General features: G+C 39.0%; 1 protein-coding gene across 2 annotated transcripts in view; it reads left to right on the forward strand.

Annotated features, from left to right (window-relative positions):
- The window catches only part of pcdh11 (protocadherin 11), a 148448-nt gene that overhangs the window by 74164 nt on the left and 54100 nt on the right, over positions 1 to 20184 (forward strand). For both annotated transcript variants that reach the window (XM_088293456.1, XM_088293457.1), the window contains 2 exons: positions 10370 to 10405; positions 17312 to 17510. In XM_088293456.1, coding sequence (XP_088149582.1) covers positions 10370 to 10405; positions 17312 to 17510 — 235 coding nt within the window. The remainder of the gene's footprint in view (positions 1 to 10369; positions 10406 to 17311; positions 17511 to 20184) is intronic.

Consider the following 20184-nt stretch of genomic DNA (forward strand, 5'->3'; position numbering starts at 1 on the left):
CAAAATGTGTCGCATTGCTATGACTGTGATCCTTGATCAATGAAAAAAAAATGTAAAAGGAAAATAATACACGTTTAATGTCTAGTCAATTTTGAAAATTAGAGCATGTTTGTAGTGGTCCAAACAGTTGATGAGATTTAGACAGTCTTGCTGTGCTTTTTTGCTGCTGTGTGATTTCATTCAGCATTACCTGGAGTGTGAATGGATTTTTCTTATTAGGGAGCTTTTTACAGCAGCTTGTACAGTTTCCTCATGCCATATTACAGTTGCCTTTTTGCAATTTCTCTAAGTCGCAGATTTTTAGATCTCATCATTTAATTCAATGTCGTGGATTTTTCTAAACCAGGGCAGGATTTTGTGGGGATCATTTTCCCACGCAGACAGTCACTGCATACGCACGTAGCAATAAGTGTAAGCCAGGAGGAAAGCGTGTAACGTGTTTTAAAAGCCAATATTCAAAGTGTGGGATCATATCACATTTAATAAAAAAAGAAAAAAGTGCAACATTGGCTGAAATTGCATTTCTATGATAAACATGGTTCGCTAATTTAACCAGCCAGCGCTAGTGAAAACGGGTTGTAATGATGGCACATGTGCTCACAGATATATACAGCCGCAGGTGCACTTTCAATCTCTTTATAGCGCAAATAGAAAGAAAACCAACATGTGAAAAGCACCTTCATTGACAAGCTGCTGATGGCCACAACTTACCCTGAGTAACTCAATATAGAGACTGGCTAAAGGTTAGACAGTTAACACCTAGCGCTAACCTGAGCCAAAACGGCCTGCTCATTTGCTCACTCCATCCTCACTCAGGAGGCCAGCCCCTGCCTTTTGAAATAACAATCATTCAAGGTGAAAGATGAAACGGTGTCAAATGTGCGGTTTGGATTTGAAGTGGACGAAAATAATAGATGCAACACAAGCAAATTTTGTATTCTATTCTAGAATTGGTTGAGATCAGCTTCCCCGTGACCCTCGTGAAGATAAAGCGGTTCAGATAACGGATGGATGGATGTAGGTCTGTGCTTCTGAGAGTGTTTGGGCCTGCAAAAGTAAAGGCCTTTAAAGGCCCTGAGGGCACGTCAATGCTAGAAAGTCACGACTTCCGTCCCAGGGATGGAACTGTCTGATGCCTATTTTTGGGACGGAGGACCGAGGATGACCTTTTTTTTTTTTTTTTAAAGGAGGGACTAAGCAAGGACAGAAGTGGGTTTTCATCCATCCCTGTAATCGTCTCTAATCAGGTCAAGTAGCACGGGTATAGAATTAAAATATTTGTAATTGGAGCAGAATAAAATCTTGTAATACCGGCCCTTTAACTGGGAGTTCAGCTCATGTGTGGTAGCAAGCGGTTCGTCACACTGTTAACCCAGACGTTGGTGTCTGTAAAATCCCGTATTTTCCGGATTATAAAATGCTACGTTTTTCTTAAATTTTGAACCCAGTGTCTTTTAATGTGATGTTGTTTATTTGGGGATTTTTATCGACAAGCCATCAATAGAGCCCAGGAAAAGAGTGAGAGAAAGAGAGAGAGAGAGAGAGAAAGATAGAGCAAAAACACGTAAGGGGTACGTGTGTCTGTGTGAAGAAGCAATTGAGAGCCTTCATATTTAATATGCGTTTAATTTGAGCAAAGAGTTTAAGAGCAGACATCTCTACAATGCGACCCTGGTCTGAGATCATCTGTGAATTTGCAACAGTTTATGGTTCATTAAGATAGCTGCGTTCAGCGTCGTTTGGATAAAAAAAATATATCTACCGGTGTTTAGAATATAAATAATACCCCATTTGATAATGTGGAGACCCACAGCTATTATTCCGAGGAGTATAATGTATGTACAAATCCGTTTTTATGGCTACCCTTAGCTATTGTGGCTTTTAATCAGGAGCATTTTGTAAACCGGAAATTACAGTGGATGTAAATAGGAAATATGCCATCTAATGAGCATTAAATAGCGTTTATGAATTATGAAACCTCTGCTGTTGGCATAAATGCTTTTTTTTGGGGGGGGGGGGGGGACTAAGACGGGGATGAACAGCGATTATTGCTATGAATAAGGACGGAGGGACAATGGCGTAAAGGTGCCCAGACGGAGGACAGACCAGCAAAATATGGTAAAGTGCCCATTGTCTGTCATGTCATGTTATTATCCACACCGCTTATCCTGAACAAGGTCGCGTGAGGGTGCTGGAGCCTATCCCAGCTGACTACGGGCGAAAGGCGCCCTACACCCTGAACTGGTCGCCAGCCAGTCATAGGGCAGACAGCGAAACTGTCACTGAGTGGGAACCGAACCGACGCTGCCCGCACACAAATCAGGAGAATGTACGACTACACCATCAGTGAAACTCCCATTTTATATGTATTCCATCATTTTCTTTCATCCCAACCACCTATGACCATTTTCATTTACCCAGTCAAAGTGTGACTTACACAGTAAAAGGTTAGAGTGTGGCGTAATTAACGGCAACCAGCCTCCTGCGTCTGTCTGTATGGAGGTGTTGGTGTGTGTTGGCGGCGTTATCAATGGCTCACAAACACTAAATCAAGAAGGAAGCGGTTGTCCAGGGAAACACACGTAACACAGCATGCATAACACTTAGTAATAATAAACCAATTAAAAGGTAACGGGTGGTCCTCTTTTAAATTGCTAAATTATTCTTACACTTATTTTTATCATAAATACAGTATGGCTGCAAAAAAAATGCACATAGGTGAAGTAAACAGGAGTTACTGTTGATCAGTTGATGCAGTTTGCTGAGAGCATTTCCTTTTACTTCATGCCAATAAGTAGGCTACATCAATACACTTTAGGCAGCTGAACATCAACACAGAGGCAAATAGGGTTTCGACGTATCTAATTCTCTACTTAAGTGCATTGAAGACTTTATTAGCCCTGTTTTGATGAGGAAGTGTTTTGTTTGCAACAGTTTTATCCCGCTGACAAAGGTGAGCTGTGTTATTCACAAAAGGGAAAAAAAACAATGTAAACTTGAACACTGCTTGCTGTTTCTTGGCTGAGATGCTTGAGCCTGCACAAAAAATGAGCAGATGGCATGCTTGTCCAAGTTTTCCCTCTGTGACTATGTGTTTAATTCAGAAGTTAATTAGCTCTCTTTTAAACTTGCACTTATTCAACTTTCCACAATATGTATGCAGCATGAAGGTAAAGTCACAGCTTGTGTTGGGAACATTGAAACCAGAAAAAAGTCATAGCAATTATTTAATGAGTCAGGAAAGTTTGCTACGGTATGGTAAACACATTTGATTATACAGTAGGTTAATTTTTTGCAGGTCACATATAGTTGGTATGTAATTGGAGCCCAAGTGGCCTTTTAATGTCAAAGTGAACTTCATGTTGGACACAATGATCAATGTCCTTTTTTAGGTACCAAATAGTACGCTACGTTAGCTGGACATGCTTTAAATATACCAACTTTGACATGACTTTTGCCAATAGCTGGGAGTCGAGCAGGGGTCCCTGGGAGCAAATCTAGTGTTCAACCTTGTCTTGTTCAGTCCAATTCATTTCACCCAATACCCTAAAAATTACTTTTGTGAGCTGTATTTGTCTGAAAATGCCCTAAAACGGGGACTCAAAAAGAATTCTCAGATTCATAGACACACATGAAGTTTAATTTCATTGATAAATTTCAGGCGCAATATCACTACGGTAACAGTAAAAATTTTTATAAATAATGTACCAGTAGTGGAAACCGACAACATGCATTCAAGATGCATATAAATGCGTCCAACATTGTTTAGTGAGCTGATTGTTTGAAAGTGCAATTGATTACAATGAAATAATGTGCAGTCACATAAATGCAGCGTCACTTTGACTTATGAGTTTAATTTGTTGTATGACCAAGTTCGTGAGATTTCAAATCAATGTTCACCGTTGTAATGAATTGAAATGCCGTTACTCCATTCCACTCCCTCAAAAACACAATACATGGCAATGACAAAGATAAAACTGATTTTCTAAAACGTGATTACCATACTGTAAGTTGGGACATGCCAATATATATTAAAAGTACCAAAAATAACAGCTGTGACTTTAAGGGGCGGGGCCTAATAGCATGACATGAGGAATGTTCATCTTCATTTGAGCTTCTATATGTGAGTTTAGGTTTTCTGTAGCGCTTTGTTCGTGTTCTCATGTGGCCTCACAGAGGAGAGGTTGTGGGATACATTCCGGCTCCGGAGTTTGCATGTTCTCCCCGTGCCTGCATGGGTTTTTTCCGGGTACTCCGGTTTCCTCACACATTCCAAAAACATGCACGGCAGGTTTATTGAAGACTCTAAATTGCCCCTGTGTGCGCAGTTGGTTGTTTGTCTATTTGTGCCCAGCAATTGGTTGGCGAGCAGTTCAGGGTGTCTCCCGCCTACTGCCCGAAGGCAGCTGGGATTGGCTCCAGCACCCGCCTCGACACTTGTGAGGAAAAGCGGTACAGATAATGGATGGATGGATGTTTGCCCTGTTTAATTATTGGCGTAATGTGCATCAGCAAATGTTGCCCTCTTATTTTTGTCACTTAACCGCAGTGGAAGCTCACAACACAAAATAAAAAAGAATAAAAATAAAACAAACTCCCAGACACCAAGTAAAAGCTAAAAAACTCATGAGTTGGTGCACTCTCAAGACAAGGTACCACTCTAGCGTAATATTGTTCATAGGATTTGCTACTTTGTGTTTTTGGTTGACTAATTTTATTCAGTAAAATCAAATTCAGCTCAATAATATCCTTAAACATGGAATGCTTCCATGAGGGGATTAAGCTTGCATTTATGTCACAATGAAACTGACAGTGATGCCATTCATCTCCAATTAAAAAAGTCAACCAGGAATAACGGCTTGACACATGTGCTTTTCCCCGACTGAACCAGTTGTGACCATAGCCAGAGGCTTGGCCCTGGATCCCGTCTGACCATTCTTGGGACAGATTGCAGTGGGACCGTTTGAACAAAACAGTGGCACTCCACAGAAAGCCTCAACAAAGGACACAGAATTAGAACAAAAGTGAAATATTAAAGGGCAAGCTGTGGCAGCTCCAACAAATTTGCTCAGTGAATATGCTTTCTTGTGTTTTTTGACACCTTCAAAAGGTATTTACACTGTGAAAGAAATTGTTATGTGGGAGGCTGGAAGCGGCATAACTCATTACTGTTAAACTAAGAGAACCCCAGCAGGGGGGCTTGTCAGGTCTTTCGTGGGTCTTCAAGTTATCAGACAATAACCCTCAATTTTCTTTAGCTACGAGGCAGATTCTTGCATAATTTATTTTATTTTATTGTTTTGATTTGTCAACACATACTAGAGATCAAGCAATATTATTCAGACTAATGCAAAATTGTGACTACCCTTCTATGAAAGAAAGAAATGATCACAATGGTCACTAAAATAACTTGCCAGCTCACTAACGGATGTGACTGGATTTTACCAAAATGCACACTGACAAGCCATGAAGCTACGGGGAGAAGAGAGTCTTTTGCAAAGATGACACAAAACTGGACCTTTTTGGTAAGTCACATCTAGAGAAGAACAATGTTCGTACTCTAAGACCAGTTATGGCTGCTTTGCAATATCCGGTAAAGCGAGTCTTGAATCTCTGTGGGTTGAAATGAAATGTAAATGAAATGATGAACTCTCAAGGCTGTCAAGGCATTCAAGAGTCGGTGGCGGAAAGTTCACAGAAAAAGTGATCGTGTGGATGCCGCTTGCAGATGGCCTTTATACTCGCGTATGTGTTGTTTTGAAAATATGCTGCAGTTTCTCTCAAATTCAGGTGTGTCGCTACGGCTGCTATTGGCTAGGACACAACAGGGTGGAGTTTCCTCTGCATTTTATGGCCAATTCCAATAGCCGTTTTTACTTTACGGACCAAGGACCAAATTCTGCATTTAATTTTATTGCAAAATTGGTCAAGAACGCTAAATTCAAGACGAAAGCTGAGTACGTCCTCACAGCATGTGACTAAAAGGATTCTACACGCGGCGGTATAGGATGCTGAGGGGCCGCAGAGGTGTGCCACAACACAACGCATCGGTCACACGATGCAATGCGGCTATTGTCGCCCGCACAGACGCAAGAGTGAAAAGTGGCCTTCAGAAATCTTGGTCTCAGATACAGGTCACACATGTTCAAGCACAAAAGGATGGCTGAGAAGTAAACACGAGACTATTCCTAAGTGGCCTTCTATGAGGCATTATCTATATTCCTTTGGACAATAGCTGAAAGTCAGATAAAGTAGTTTGCTCTCAAGGAGTTGGTTAAAATACCCACAGACAGCACAAGTCTCATTTTGAGTCCTAAGGTTTGAGGTGATCACCTCAGAAGGTTGGCCAACACAATTAAGTCAAGGGTATAATTTTTATGTCCATTACGGTTTTACTGCTTATTTTTTTAAATAATTCTGATTTAGATTGTGAAGAATGCTGTTTGGCATTCACCATTCAAGTTTGCACCATTCCACTCAAGGTATCTACCCATAGTCATTATACACATGGCACTTTAATGTATTAGCCTTGTAGGTCTACCATATGTGGTCATTGTTGATGGTCATGCATGCAACTGAAACAATAGCCTTTAATATAATGTTTTAAAATAATAAAACATCATAATAATTTGGGCCTTCATAATTATTATTATTTTTTTTTTTTGAGGTAGTGCAGAATATGCACCAATGATACGGCCCAAGCGTTTGTTCTTAAAGTCAAATCCAAAACTTTGGCACCGGATGGATTCATTTGATAAATTGTTAGTCCGTGAACACGAGATTAATCAGAAAACCATGTTCGGCCTATCAGGGCGCTGAAAATGTTTGGCTTGATTTCAAAGCATTTTCCCCTGCCTAGTATTACTTATACTTTTATGCCTTACTTAGTTTTAAAACCATTACTTTTATATAAGTAAACAGCTCAGGTTAATTGCATAACTTCTACTAAAGTATGTTTAATTCCAAAATCTATACTTCTTCCTTGATAATAAACGTGAAAACTTTTGACCCCTCTGACAGAATGACAGTACAAACTTGCTGATAAAAACGAGCACTCCAAAGTCTTCTTCTTGTGTCAACTTCTCAGCAATATGTTCTCATTTGGTTGCTGTAAAAGGTTCAAAACAAGCATTTGTCTCACTTCTTGGATCTTCCTTTTTCTATTAAACACAGATCATTGTCACTGACTACACTCTGCAGTTTCTCAAATCTCTTTTTTTTCCCTCACTCTGATTGGCTTTGATTTTTTTTCTTCTACAGTAAGATGGGTACAAATGAAAAGATGTTGCAAACAACTGATAAATTGCATTTCTTCTTTTCCAAAACAATTAACTTCACCAGAATCTTTTTAATACAATAGAATCACCTGTATATAACTATTTTACCTTACAGATATTCTTAACTTCATGAACTTTTAATCTCAAACATAAATAGTACCTTTTTTTTTTAAACACAATAGTATTTCCAAAGAATTGAATGAATCCAGCATTTAACGGTTTAGGTCATACTGCGAGTGGTGTGCTCCGATTATCTCAACACAACAAGACACCACACGCTAAGATTGTCTTCCAGACACCCCCTGGATATATCCCGATGTTAGCCAAGTGTTTCCAAAGCAGCACCAGAGGCAAGAGCATTGTAAAATGGTAAAAACCTCAAGAAAATTCTTGCTTTGGAAAATAATTCTTGCCATTGGGGGGGAAATGACATTGGGTAGGATATAGTCACATTTATTTACTGCCACTTCCTTGTTCGTCCATCAGGGTACTTTTTTGATAGGATAGACTCCAGTAGACGGCTTTTCCCACACACATCAAGATTTTTTCGTCGTAAACATTAACGTAATGGTCAACCAATCTTAACACACCCGAGATAAGAAGCGTCGCGGGGAAGATGGAAGTCTGGACTTCCCCGCTTATACAACTGTCCTTTACGACCCAACCTCAGATGGATGGATGGGTAATTGCTGTCCGAGTAATAACAAGCAAGTTCAACTTTGGACAGATTGCCTTCAATGTTGTCAACTCTTCATCTGTAGCAATTACCTGACAGCAGATGCACTTCATCATCCCACATCACAACATAGTTACGGTCTCATGCACAATCGAGGCACCATCATGACAACTAAAGCATTGATTGTATTTTCACTTGTGGAGGCAGAACTTCGCCACTAACGGGTCTTATTGATTTGTTGTCACAACACAAAACACAAGAGAATCAGAAGGTCAACTTGCTTCCAAACACAGAGACCCAAAATGTGTTACCTACTTATGCAAATAGAAAGTGAATTTTTCGTCATGTGTCCCATTGAGCAACGCTAAAGGTAGAGAACTGCTTATAGTGATTATAGGCCTATCTTTTAGAAAGCAGAACTATGTGTGCAGCTGTATCTCATTGGAGGCCCGACCACCTAATGGAATGTTTGGTGAGTGTATACGCGTTAAATATTTAAATATACATTACATGATAGTATAATAACCTCACCCTTGCCTGCTTCACCTTATCCATAACCGAAAAAACTTGGGCTACAGAGGCAGAAGTAGAGCACAATGAGGTCTGGTGGTTTAATCAATTATTTATAAAATATTTTAATGATCAGAGTGCCTGGAGTGATCAAAGCTGCAGTGGCTTTGCTGGCGAAGACATCCACTCTACTTTGATGTGCTTCCCCAACAAAAGCACTTGTCGGAAGGCCAACTCTGAAGCTGTTTATCTGAGAGTCATACATATACAGAAGGCCAATGCAAAAGAATAGAGGGCAAAAGTCACACCCGCTCTCAAGCAATCAAAATTATTACTTATACTGATATAATTCCAACTACTATTGAGAATGTTGAGGTCACCTTCTCAGATCCCTTGTGTACATTACCATATATTTAATTGGATGGCGAGGTCTCCAACATGAAGCGTGTGTCACGAGATGTTGAATAAAACATTGCTTGGAGAAGAAACAACTGGCTCTCGCCTAAAATAAAATCCTGAATTAAGATGACCAGTTAGTGGATGCAAATGAGCAACTTGTCCAAAAAAAGACCTGACAAATGTTAGCAAGCTCAGAAATGCTAATGCATACTCATACGCCATCGCTCTGACATATACGACTTTGATTATGCTTATGAAGTCATGTGCCGTATTTGAAATCACAATGAGCGCACTACCAACGAGAGATCACAAGGTTAGAACATACACTGTATTTAGACAGAAATTACATGTCTCTGGTATGCAAGTAAGTTAGTTGGTCTTCATACACTTTGGATGTAATACAACCACTGCATGGATGTAGTACAACCATTTCATTGTTTCCATTTGCATACAAGGTGCACAAATGCTAAAAGTGAGATGCTCTAGTGGATGTGGAAGGGCGCACATTTCCATCACTATGGCTTTGGGCTTTTTTGTGGGTCAAATTAACCTAAAGTTGAATTTTCGGGTTTCTATCCTGAAGGCAAGACGAGGGCAAAGCAAATAAGTTGCTATGTATCAAATCTATCGACTGCTTCAACATGTAAAAACAATGTTTCAACATTAAGAAACACAGAGATTTTGCTTGTCAAAAATGCATCTTAATAGATTTTGTCTTCAATAGATGTGTTTTTCCGTTGCTAAATTAGCGTAAGCAACCTTGGGTGAACAATTATGGCAGGATAATCGCTTGACATGAACTTATTTCCTCGTCATTGTTGTACAGTTCCACTCCATCAGTCCTGCTTGCCTTGCCCAAGTGGCTCTTCCTCTCTAGATTTTTATTTTCTTTTCAAATCAAGTCATGTGCTAAGATTGTTATACACAGTACAAAGACAGCAAAAATGCTGATTAAAAATTAAATACTTATCTCTCTGTGAGTTATCTCAGTCCTCGGGGAGATGATGCTTTTCTTCTTTTTTTTTTGCAGGCTTGCGGGTGTCTTTTGTTCCCAATTTAGAAGCTTGTCTGTGTGTATTGTTCATTTTTGATGTCTTGTTTGATATTCCGCTCACTTTCTTCTTTGACATGTAGAGAAAACATCTTTATCAAAGTGTCAGATGTATGGCTAGTGTCAGGACGTTGGGTTTCTCTTTGCCTCCCTTTCTTTCATTGCATTTCAGCGGGAGATTGTGTACTCAGTGAGGTAGCTTGCAAGGCTCATGAAATGTGCTTTGCCCCTAGAATGAGAAATCAATATATATCCCAAACCTCCATTCCAACTAAAAACAAAGACGCCCTTTTAAATCTATGAGGTTGTCAATTGTTGAACTAGGTCGCTTTAGGGAAGCTGGAAAGTTCCTGACACAGGTTCCTTTGTTGGCTCTAGGTATTAATTTACATTGTAAATTCTCTGTCAGACACAGTGAGATGCTGATCTAAAGCGACTTCTCTTCTGTCCTTGCAGGAGGCCTGTCAACTTGGGAAGATAACATCTGTGAATGTAAGTCTTGCACTCATATGCTCCTTGCTGTGCTCTTCCTTGTGCGTCCTCCAATATAAGCATGGCTAAAGCACGATACCTTTTATTGCGTGATGTGCTGTCGCACCTAATCATAAAGGCCTCAAAGCTTGTATCAATCTGCATCTTAACTTGAAATCAAGTCATGACAATTAAGAAATTCATTTTTGCTTCAAAAGTTATGTTTGTGTGTCCACTTGGAAGAAGAATGCAATAAAATAAGTTACACAAAAACAATAATGATCCAACCATCCTTTCACTTCCAGGCCTTTAAATAATTAGAATTAGAAATCCCTTTATTGTCATTGTACTCAAGAGTGCAACGAGATTAGAGAGCTCCCCTCTCCAGTGCAATACAACAATAATACAGACAAATATATAAATTAGATAAATAAGAGAGTGCAATGGAAAATAATACTGAAGGGTATATAAAAACACATCACGATGCTGTTCTGCAAGGTAAGGGTGGTCTCGTGTGTGTGTGTGAGAGTTCAGAATGGAGATGGCTCTCGGAAAGAAACTGTTTCTCATTTGAAAGGTTGTTCACGAACATGTTGACAGTTAAGTGGAACACGTGCAAAGAGACTGAAAAATGTGATATTGCCAAGTAAATAAGGAAGTTGTGCTAGTGGATTTGCCCGGTTCTACAACTTGTTAATGTCATTTTAATGTTTACCGTGACATTTTAATGATCTCCACACATACAAGATTTTCTCGCAGGACTCCCATTCCTTTAATGCCCTCTCATGGCATCCTCCTGGTGTCATGTTTCTCCCAATTTTGAGTGTTGTCACTTGTTTCCCATATCATTGTGATACAATTTGAAAGTGATAACCAAATTCTGTTAATTTATTATGATTTTTTTAACTTAGTAAAACTACATTCTATATAAATAAACGCCTATTGTTCAATGTATCCTTATCATCAAGCCAGGACTCACTGGATTAAGACCTAACCATTGCTTTTGATTGCATTATATCGTTCTAATTCAATTTAACAAATATTATTTGCCAATTTTATGGTGTACACAATAGCATTCTGACGCATAAGCTGACATATCGCTTTGAACAGAAAATGTTTTTTCAAATTTTTGTTTTTAAAGCAAAATTTGACAGACAAATAGGAAAAGAAAAGAAAACAAAAACAAGATCTTCATTTTAGTTTGGGTTTGTGGCTTCTGTTGTCTCATAGTTCAAATAGCTCTTCAGTTGTCGATGTAATATGTCCCCGTGCTCTAAATTAAAATTAAAAAAGTTAATGTTGAGAAATCTATGCATCAAGCATCTTGGTGGGCGGGCACAGCCCACTATGGCCCGCCAGTGGTGACAGATCTGCATGGCACATTCGTTCATTCATTTCAACATCAACAACCGGAGAGAGAAATTCCGTACCACTACTTTACTACTTACATTACTACAAATCCTTCTGATTCTGATTTGTTGTAATTGCCTTGTGTATAGCGTAAGATCAGTCTTGCACATTCTACAATACTACACCATTCACAATTACCAGCATGGAGGAAGTGTCAAGGGTGTTATGTGTGTACGCTCGGATGAAGGGAAAGGTTTGTGAGGTTGTGAGGAGGCCAGCCATCATGTACAACTAAAATGTTGGCACTGAGGTAACAACAGGGGGCGGAACTGGATTTTGCAAAGATGATGTTGAGATTGACTTTAGGAGTGACCAGATTTGATAAAATTAGATATTAGCTCAGCAAAGGGACAGCCAAGGTAAGATGTTTTGGAGACAAAGTTGGAGAGAATAGACTTGGTTTGGGCATATTAAGAGGAAAGGTAGCGAGGATGATGGGAGGAGGATGATCAGGAAGGATGGAGCTGCTCGGTAAGAAAGCTAGAGGAAGCCCAAAGAGAAGCTTGATAGGTGCAGTGAGGTAAGACTTGAAAGCTGGTGCTTATAAGAGGAGAGGATGTAGAAGTCTTAGATCAGTGGTCTCAAACTCACAGCTTGGGGGCCATTTGCGGCCCGCAGGATTATATTGTGTGGCCCCCTATTTCATCGTTAGCGCAGCCCTGATGTTGTCATTGCTCAGAGCATTTTGTTAATCACTTATAGGCTACCATGGCTTGGGATAATGACAGCTTTTGGGGAAATGTAATTCGAAAGCCACCCCAATGGATGTCATTTTCAAAATCTGACCGAGAAAAAAAAAAGGTTGGTCACGGCACGTCTTGAATTCACAGAGAATGTTGCAGGGCTCAAGAAAGATGTCATTGCTCAACTAGAGTATGCAACGTACCAGGGAGATGAGAGAGCGGACAGGGTCACTAATCTTGTTTACATTCTGAAGAACCGTTAATGTTCTGAACTGCTACTAATAAAGAATGAGAAGATCGGATTAGCAGGACTTTTTTTCTGTTTGACTAACGGAAACCCCTTTTCGTGGATACGGCCACAACCAGTCAATCTATCTTCCGTGGCCCCCACATAAATTGAGTTTGAGTCCCCCGGCTTCAAAAAGGACGATGTGCTCGGATTACCCTTAACAACACAGGCCTGTATATGCTAATCGTGTGGAAATATTCCAAATCCTCCAAAAATTGCAGTATCATCAAATATTTCTGATATTCAATTTTTGTTTACTGTTGACTTCAATAAATATATTGTATTCAAGTCAAAATTCTGTTATAGTTTCATAGAGGAGCACACAATAATAACACGACTCAGCTAAATTGATAAATAATTCATCAGATTTGTCATACAATCTCCCACTAATCCGTGGACCCACTCGCCAGCATCACCTCCTCTTTGCGTGTTCTTGTTAGATTGTCCATTTCACACGCGTGCAGCAACATAACACCAAACCAAGCCTCTTGAAAGAAACGGCAAAAAGAAAAGGCTAAACTGCAAAGATGTTTTCATCGGTAGAGAGGGTCAGGTGACTTTTGGAAAATGACTCATGTGTTGTGTTGTGTGAGTTTTTTTGCAAGATAAATTATCATAAGAGAGCATACAGAGGGTGGTGCCCAAGAGGTGATCTTTGTCTGTTTTATCCCGTTAAGTAAATTCCAAATATGCCTTCTTTATCACTCAGAGTGACACGTGCTAGAATAAGACTGTGGTAGAATATAGAATTTAATATGATGTGTTTAGCAAAAATAGAGAGGCTGTTCCCTGCTAAAGACGCAAGCGGATACTCCTTGGTCATTGGCTAAGTATGACGGAGCTCTAATCCGGTAACCCACGAATCCAGACCCATCTGCTTTTCGCCCGGACGGTTACTGGAGGGAATGTTTTGGATTGGCTGGCTTGTTCTGTGGCAGAACTTGGCACACACGCTTCTGTTCAGTTTATCTCTGTGTACCTACTTCTCAAGGCACTGTTTTATCTGGCTGAACAGGCTTTGTTTGGTCTTGATATCTCTTACCACAGCTTGTCTTTGCTTTATGGATTTCTGGCAGCTTCTTTAAATAAGCGATAGCGCTTTGTAAAACACTCACCTTGACTTCTCTGTGAATGTTTTTTTTTGTTTGTTTTGTTTTTAATGATTGCCGTTTAGCTATAACATTTGATTCACCCGTGTAGCAAAACGTAAGGACCGTTAATGGAATTTAATTGTAATTAATGTCCTTAAATTATTTTTATCACCTGGCACCATCTTAAATAGTCTTGAAGAAACAGCAGTTTATCGTGGAAGAGACTCCTTTGGCAAAATGATTATGGCCTGATTGTCACGGACAGCTGTTTGTTCTAATGGATTCTGGATGCCATTGCCGAAACACGTTTCCAATAATTAGAATCATGTGGAGAAGAAGATTTTTTTGTAGAGCTGCCAAGCCTGCATAAGTGGGCTCTTTCTTAAGCCAGAACTTGGGCTCTTTGTCTGCGTACACGCTCCACTCATTTGAGAAACACCTGTCAAAGCTGTTTGAGAACGACATGATATTGAGACGCCTTGAAAGCCTTGGTATGCATGGCACGCGCAGCTATAGGATTTCGCCAACAAGGTATTGTTGCTATAGTTTGTCTGGCTCTGAAAGCCTGAAAGAGAGTGAATGTTTTCGGGAATCCCACATGTTGGCAGCCTTTCTTCATTTTCATCACAAATCATTGCAGGGTATTATTTGTTACATTTTTCAAAGACAAACAAAAGCAATTAATCTGTGAATACACAGTATACCTCTGCCAAGACTAACCACATAAAGTTATGGTTCTGTAGGGTTAAATTTGGTATACATACACTAAGAGCTACTGTATAGTCGCCCATGTGCGTAAACGGGAAAAGGCAGATGGTTGCACACTTTTATGCCCATGCAGCGTTTCCCATTGACCCAAGTCTCTCATTTAAGCACCCTAATGTCTCGACACACTAATGTGAGTTTTCACAGTCAGATCGGGCCTTTAGATTTTTGGGAATGTCACTGATTCAATTATCCGAAAAACGTAAAATCTGTAATTCTCAAAAACATTGCAATTCACTGGGTTGTAACGAGGTGCAAAATTGTCATTTGCACTCGAAAACTGTACAACTTCGGTCAAGCTTGAAAATTTACTTGCAAGGTGTATTGTTGTGGATAAGTGATCCACCTTTTCAACTGTCATCCATAAACCATTTAGAGGCAATTCTGTTCCGGGAAAAAATGTCCGTTCAATGTCGCAACGATGTTCAAGTTCAAGGTGAATGAGTTCAAAATCTCTTGGTGACAAAAAAACTGTTTGCGACCATTAAAACTGTTGGCAAACGACTTGCGACCTTGAGCAAACCCTGATGAATAATCAACATTGGGCCATGCACAAACACTCGCTCACCGCTCTGTGGGATACCGCCTTAAAATGGCACTTAAATTTCAGTCTGTTCTCTTCTAGACAGGGACTTTTTCTATTTGTGTTTTTACTGTATTTTGCTGTAATGCAATTAAATGTGTTTTTTTTATTGCGTTGTCCACTGAAATCTATTTAAGTTAAAAAAGTTGCTTTTTAGGACAAATAATTTTATGACAAAAATTTGTTCAAACATGATTTACGAATTAGATTAACGTTTATAATTTAGTCCCACCCTCTAATATATATACAGTGGTACCTCAACTTAATTGGTTCCGTGACCCCGTTTGTAAATCCAGACATTTGTAAATCAATATAAATTTAACCATTCAAATTAATGAAATTAATGGCAATGCAATTAATCCATTACAGCCTCCAAATTATATTAGGTTTATATATATATATATATATATATATATATATATATATGATCTATATTTGTTATATGATCTATATTTTCTACACCCTGCTGCTGTTTGTGACCATAAAATTTTGATCACCAGTCAAAACTTTTTTTTTATTTTTGTTTTGAAGAAACATAATTGAAATTACCTTGCTTGTTTATATTCTAGGTATTTAAAGCCCTTCAAGTGTTTCTGAAATGCCGTTGTCGCACTTCACTTTTGGCAGGTTATCATTTACGCACGGCACATCCTTCTTTAATCCATCCCTCCTCCTCCCATTCATTGTTATCAAAGAAGAATAACTTGGTTATCGCTGTACCATATTGGTTAAGGAAAGACATGTATGCTCTGCTCACAGCCACCCCCCGTTGGGGCTGGAAGAAGAAAGGAGCGTTTATTAATTGTTTTTTTTAATGCAGCACTTATAATATAATTTTGTTGCTATAGCAATGAAGAAAATCAAGATAGTCGTTTACGTTCCAGTTGGATTTGCAATTGAAAAAACAAATCTCTTATGGGGTTGAATAATAGGATGACTAAAATTCACTGCAATAACTGAAGCCGAGGGTGTAACTACATTTTATGTGTTCTTTACGCCCCTCCACCACAGCGGCGCGATGCATTATGATGTTACCTAGGGAATTGTGTGAAGACATGTATTCATGCCACAGCATAATGACCGTGACAATGCTTGATTCCACTGGTGTTACCTCAATGTCAGATTGAACCACTCCGGCTCCCTGCCGCCCTTGTTTTATTTCTATTAAACTCCTACTTTAAAAGATATAAAACACACCAAAACATAATATATAATAAATACTGTATATAATATAAAACAATATAAAGCATAGAAAATAAAAATAAAACGAGCCATAGTTATTACCCGGTGTGCTTTTATGCCACGAGTGGTTGTAAAGGGTTTGCTTTCTTCAGAAAAACACTAACATGTTTTAAGATGCCGTGAAATGAAGCCTCTTCTCTTTCTTGGCTCAAAAGAAAGGTCACAGCTTGATATTGTGGAAATCTCATGAACAGTAGCAGCCTGAGCTTGAATTGTACCGTGTGAAACCTTGCTTTGGCGCCACAACCCCCTTCTACTGCCGCCACCACGACACATTCACACTTAAATTGTTTTTGAAAATTTATTGAATTGAAAGCAAGTAATACACTGCCAGCAAAGTAAATAAATATTATGACATCAAACACACTTAAAAATCTTGTATATCACAAATGTGATCCTTTTGTCAGTCATTTTCACTTGATTTTTCATCAGGTTTGCTTTCTTGGATGTAAAGGCTTGGATTGTAAAATTCTTTCTTTATTTATTATTATTATTATATTATCTATATAAGTGTTGCCTAATGTCCATATGTGATTAGTCTTCTTGACTGTGTGGTTGATACTTAGAATGCTGAGACCTGCTAAACGTTTCTGAGACATGGTTGACCTCAAGTCGTTTTTTTTATTAACTTGAGCTTCGAAAATGCGTCTTCGGCAATTCCACAAGGGAGCATAAATTCCTCCTACAAATGCTAATGACTGACATACATAATATATATATATATATATATATATATATATATATATATATATATATATATATATACACTATTGTTTAGTACTCTTTATTGACCTATTTTCGAGAATATTTTTTTTTCCCGTAGAGTTTTTATTGAGAACTTCTTTTTTTCTACCGCGTTCCCAGACCCAGCGTCGAGTGACGTTCCATCTTCCAGATGGTTCCCAGGAGAGCTGCAGTGACAGCGGGCTGGGTGATCCAGAACCAAGTAGTACGGCCAGTACCTCCCAGGCTCTTCCGCTCAGCTTCCCCCATGAGGAGTATTACGAGCAAACATCCCCTAACAGTCGCACAGAGGGAGATGGAAACTCAGACCCGGAATCAAGTGAGTCCTTACTTCTTATATTTAGATTTTGAGACATTTTTGCTGGGTAACCTTTACAATGAAACTACAGAGCCGGGTGACTGTCACTATTTAATTTAAATGACTATTCAGTATAATGATATGGGTCTGAATGGCCTTTACTTTATATTTTCCTCACAATTAAGGATGCTAGATTTATATTTAATAAAGAACAATTGATTTTATTTTCACCAGGGATCTTCCTAGAGCTGGCTCGTGGTAATTTATAATTTTAAATAATTTAGTGTTCCATCGCCGTGTTAAAATAAATATAATTTAAAAAATCATTTTGCTGTACTCCTATTGCCACTTTAAAGTTGTTTGTCTAAATATTGTAAATATCAGTATGCATCCAATTTGAGGGTAGTTATGCTTGTTTGATTTCAGTGGAGACTCAAGATGAATCAAGTAATTCACAGGACAGCTGTCACTGTTTAGTCTGCTGCCCACTGATGTGCTCCATAAAACAGATCATTGAAGTCACAAACATACACGACATTAAAAACGGAATTAATTGGCTGACAGGAAAAGTGGGTACAGCAGGCCCACGCCCGATAATATTTCCCCGGACCATTAGTAGTGATACAAGTCAACATAATCAACATAAATACACTCCAGCATGGACAAGTCTTTGGCTCTCTGTCCAGTCTGTCTTTGCTGCGCTGTACTGATCCACACCTCATTTTTATTCTGGTCTGTGTGATGTTGTTCTGTTTTATTCCGGTCCAGTCCATGTGTAACATTGCAAGGTGTGCTTTCCCAGAGTCCCATGTCAAACTATGAGAGTGCTTCATTTGAAAAAATTATATTGAGCTGAAATCTACAAGACGGACGGGTAGGATTAAATTGCTTTCCATACACTTTATAGCCATTGTGTCATTGCTGTAAGTGAGACAACAGTCCTTGGTACATGAGCCTACATAGCATCTGTGCTGACAGGTCTGGGCCTGGGGTGTCACCGCGAGTGTGATTGTGAATACATTTGTTCGACATTAGATGAGACGGGTGACATCCTGTCGATGGCTTTCTGTTCATTTACATGCAAAGGTCCCTCCTATTTGGGATTAGTTTTTTCTGGTGTTGCTTTCTGATAGAAGATGAACCAAGAAATCTTATATTTACAAGACAAGTTGACATTCCCATTCACTTACACACCTGCAAAGCAATGACGTCTTTAAATGCAAGAGCAAAGACACACTCGGTGATAAAACCGCTCATTCACTGTAAAATATTCACCATGGTGACAGAATATTTTAATTCACCCGCAAAGAGTGATTGGCTCATCATCTCATTGATATTCATTGACATAAACATCTCATATTACATCCACCTGCTCACTCACTGCAGCTACTACCCACTTTGCTGTTGAGATCATATTTGTTCAAGCACATTCATTTTAAATGGAAGACCAGGCTATTATAAGAGCATTTCTGCGTGGAAACAGTTGAACAGTGAACACACTTGTAATATGAGTCAGATGCAAAAATCTGAGCAAATATTACTGCTAGTTTTGTGAAAATTAGTTAACCACATCAAGACATGGTCATGCACGCTCAGTGTGCAGACTTTCTAATGAGTCTAGTGAACTGGATACAATAAATAAAAAAATAAACTTCTACATCACATATTAAATGTGCTTTGATGATCAGGAAAGGCCTATGTACATTCTTTTTTATCATTTAAAAAAGAATTCAGTGTAGTAAGTTTGTTGGCTCCAGTTTGAGTGGCAGCGCAAAGAAAAAAATGCAAAAACTTAAACAGATATCCTTGAATCAGTATCAGGCCTCTTGTTGATAACAAAAAAAATCCCATTTGAGTCAGATATCTTTTAGTATGAAAGTGGATGTACCCAAACAACTCACCAGTAGTGTGACAAAAAAAAACGGTGGTAAATCTAAACTACAGTGAATGCAGAGACCAATAAATGTGCTGTAAATTAGATGTGCACAGACCGTTTAATAAGGAAAATGAAAGACCAGTGCAGTAATGCTTGCATTCAAACCAACGGGAGGAATTCATCCAAGACAACTCAACCGCTTGTAACGTTTAAAATTGATTTGTCTTATTTATGGAATTGAACAATTAGACATGCTTTGTAAATCAAGCTTCTGTCGCTGCCATTTTATTGCTTGATCACTTTCTTTCGTGGGGCTCTACTATTGCTCGACCCAGCTGGACAGCTCAAGTATCTGGGAAAACAGTACGACTCACAGTCGTCGTGTTTCTACTACCACAGAATCAACGCTAATTATTTTCATTAATGTTTAGCATACAAATGCTTTGCCTTGACTTAATTTGATTGTCAAAATATACTTTGCCAATGTTTGTTTATTTGCCATTACGGGGAAAAAAAAGCCATGTACGCGTCACAACTGCGGGAAAAATGAAAACGAAAATATTCCTATTAATTTGATTGTTATTATGATCTAACGTGCATTAATGAACGACTCAACTCAAGTTAGTCCTTTAGCAAAAAATAAAAAATCCAAGCCCACACTGTAAACCCGCCACACACCCCCAAAAAAATACTTCCCCTGCATGTTGTACCTTTCGGAAGTGAGTCTGTTTTGACAGAAAGCTGCCTAAGGCCCGCCTCACATCGAGCGACACAGCCAAGTGCGACTGAATGCTACCATTATGGAACAAATTACAGTTG

This window comes from Idiotropiscis lumnitzeri, chromosome 4, assembly GCF_059441095.1.
Source record: "Idiotropiscis lumnitzeri isolate Australia: NSW breed Sydney's pygmy pipehorse chromosome 4, RoL_Ilum_1.0, whole genome shotgun sequence".
Classification (NCBI taxonomy): Eukaryota; Metazoa; Chordata; class Actinopteri; order Syngnathiformes; family Syngnathidae; genus Idiotropiscis; species Idiotropiscis lumnitzeri.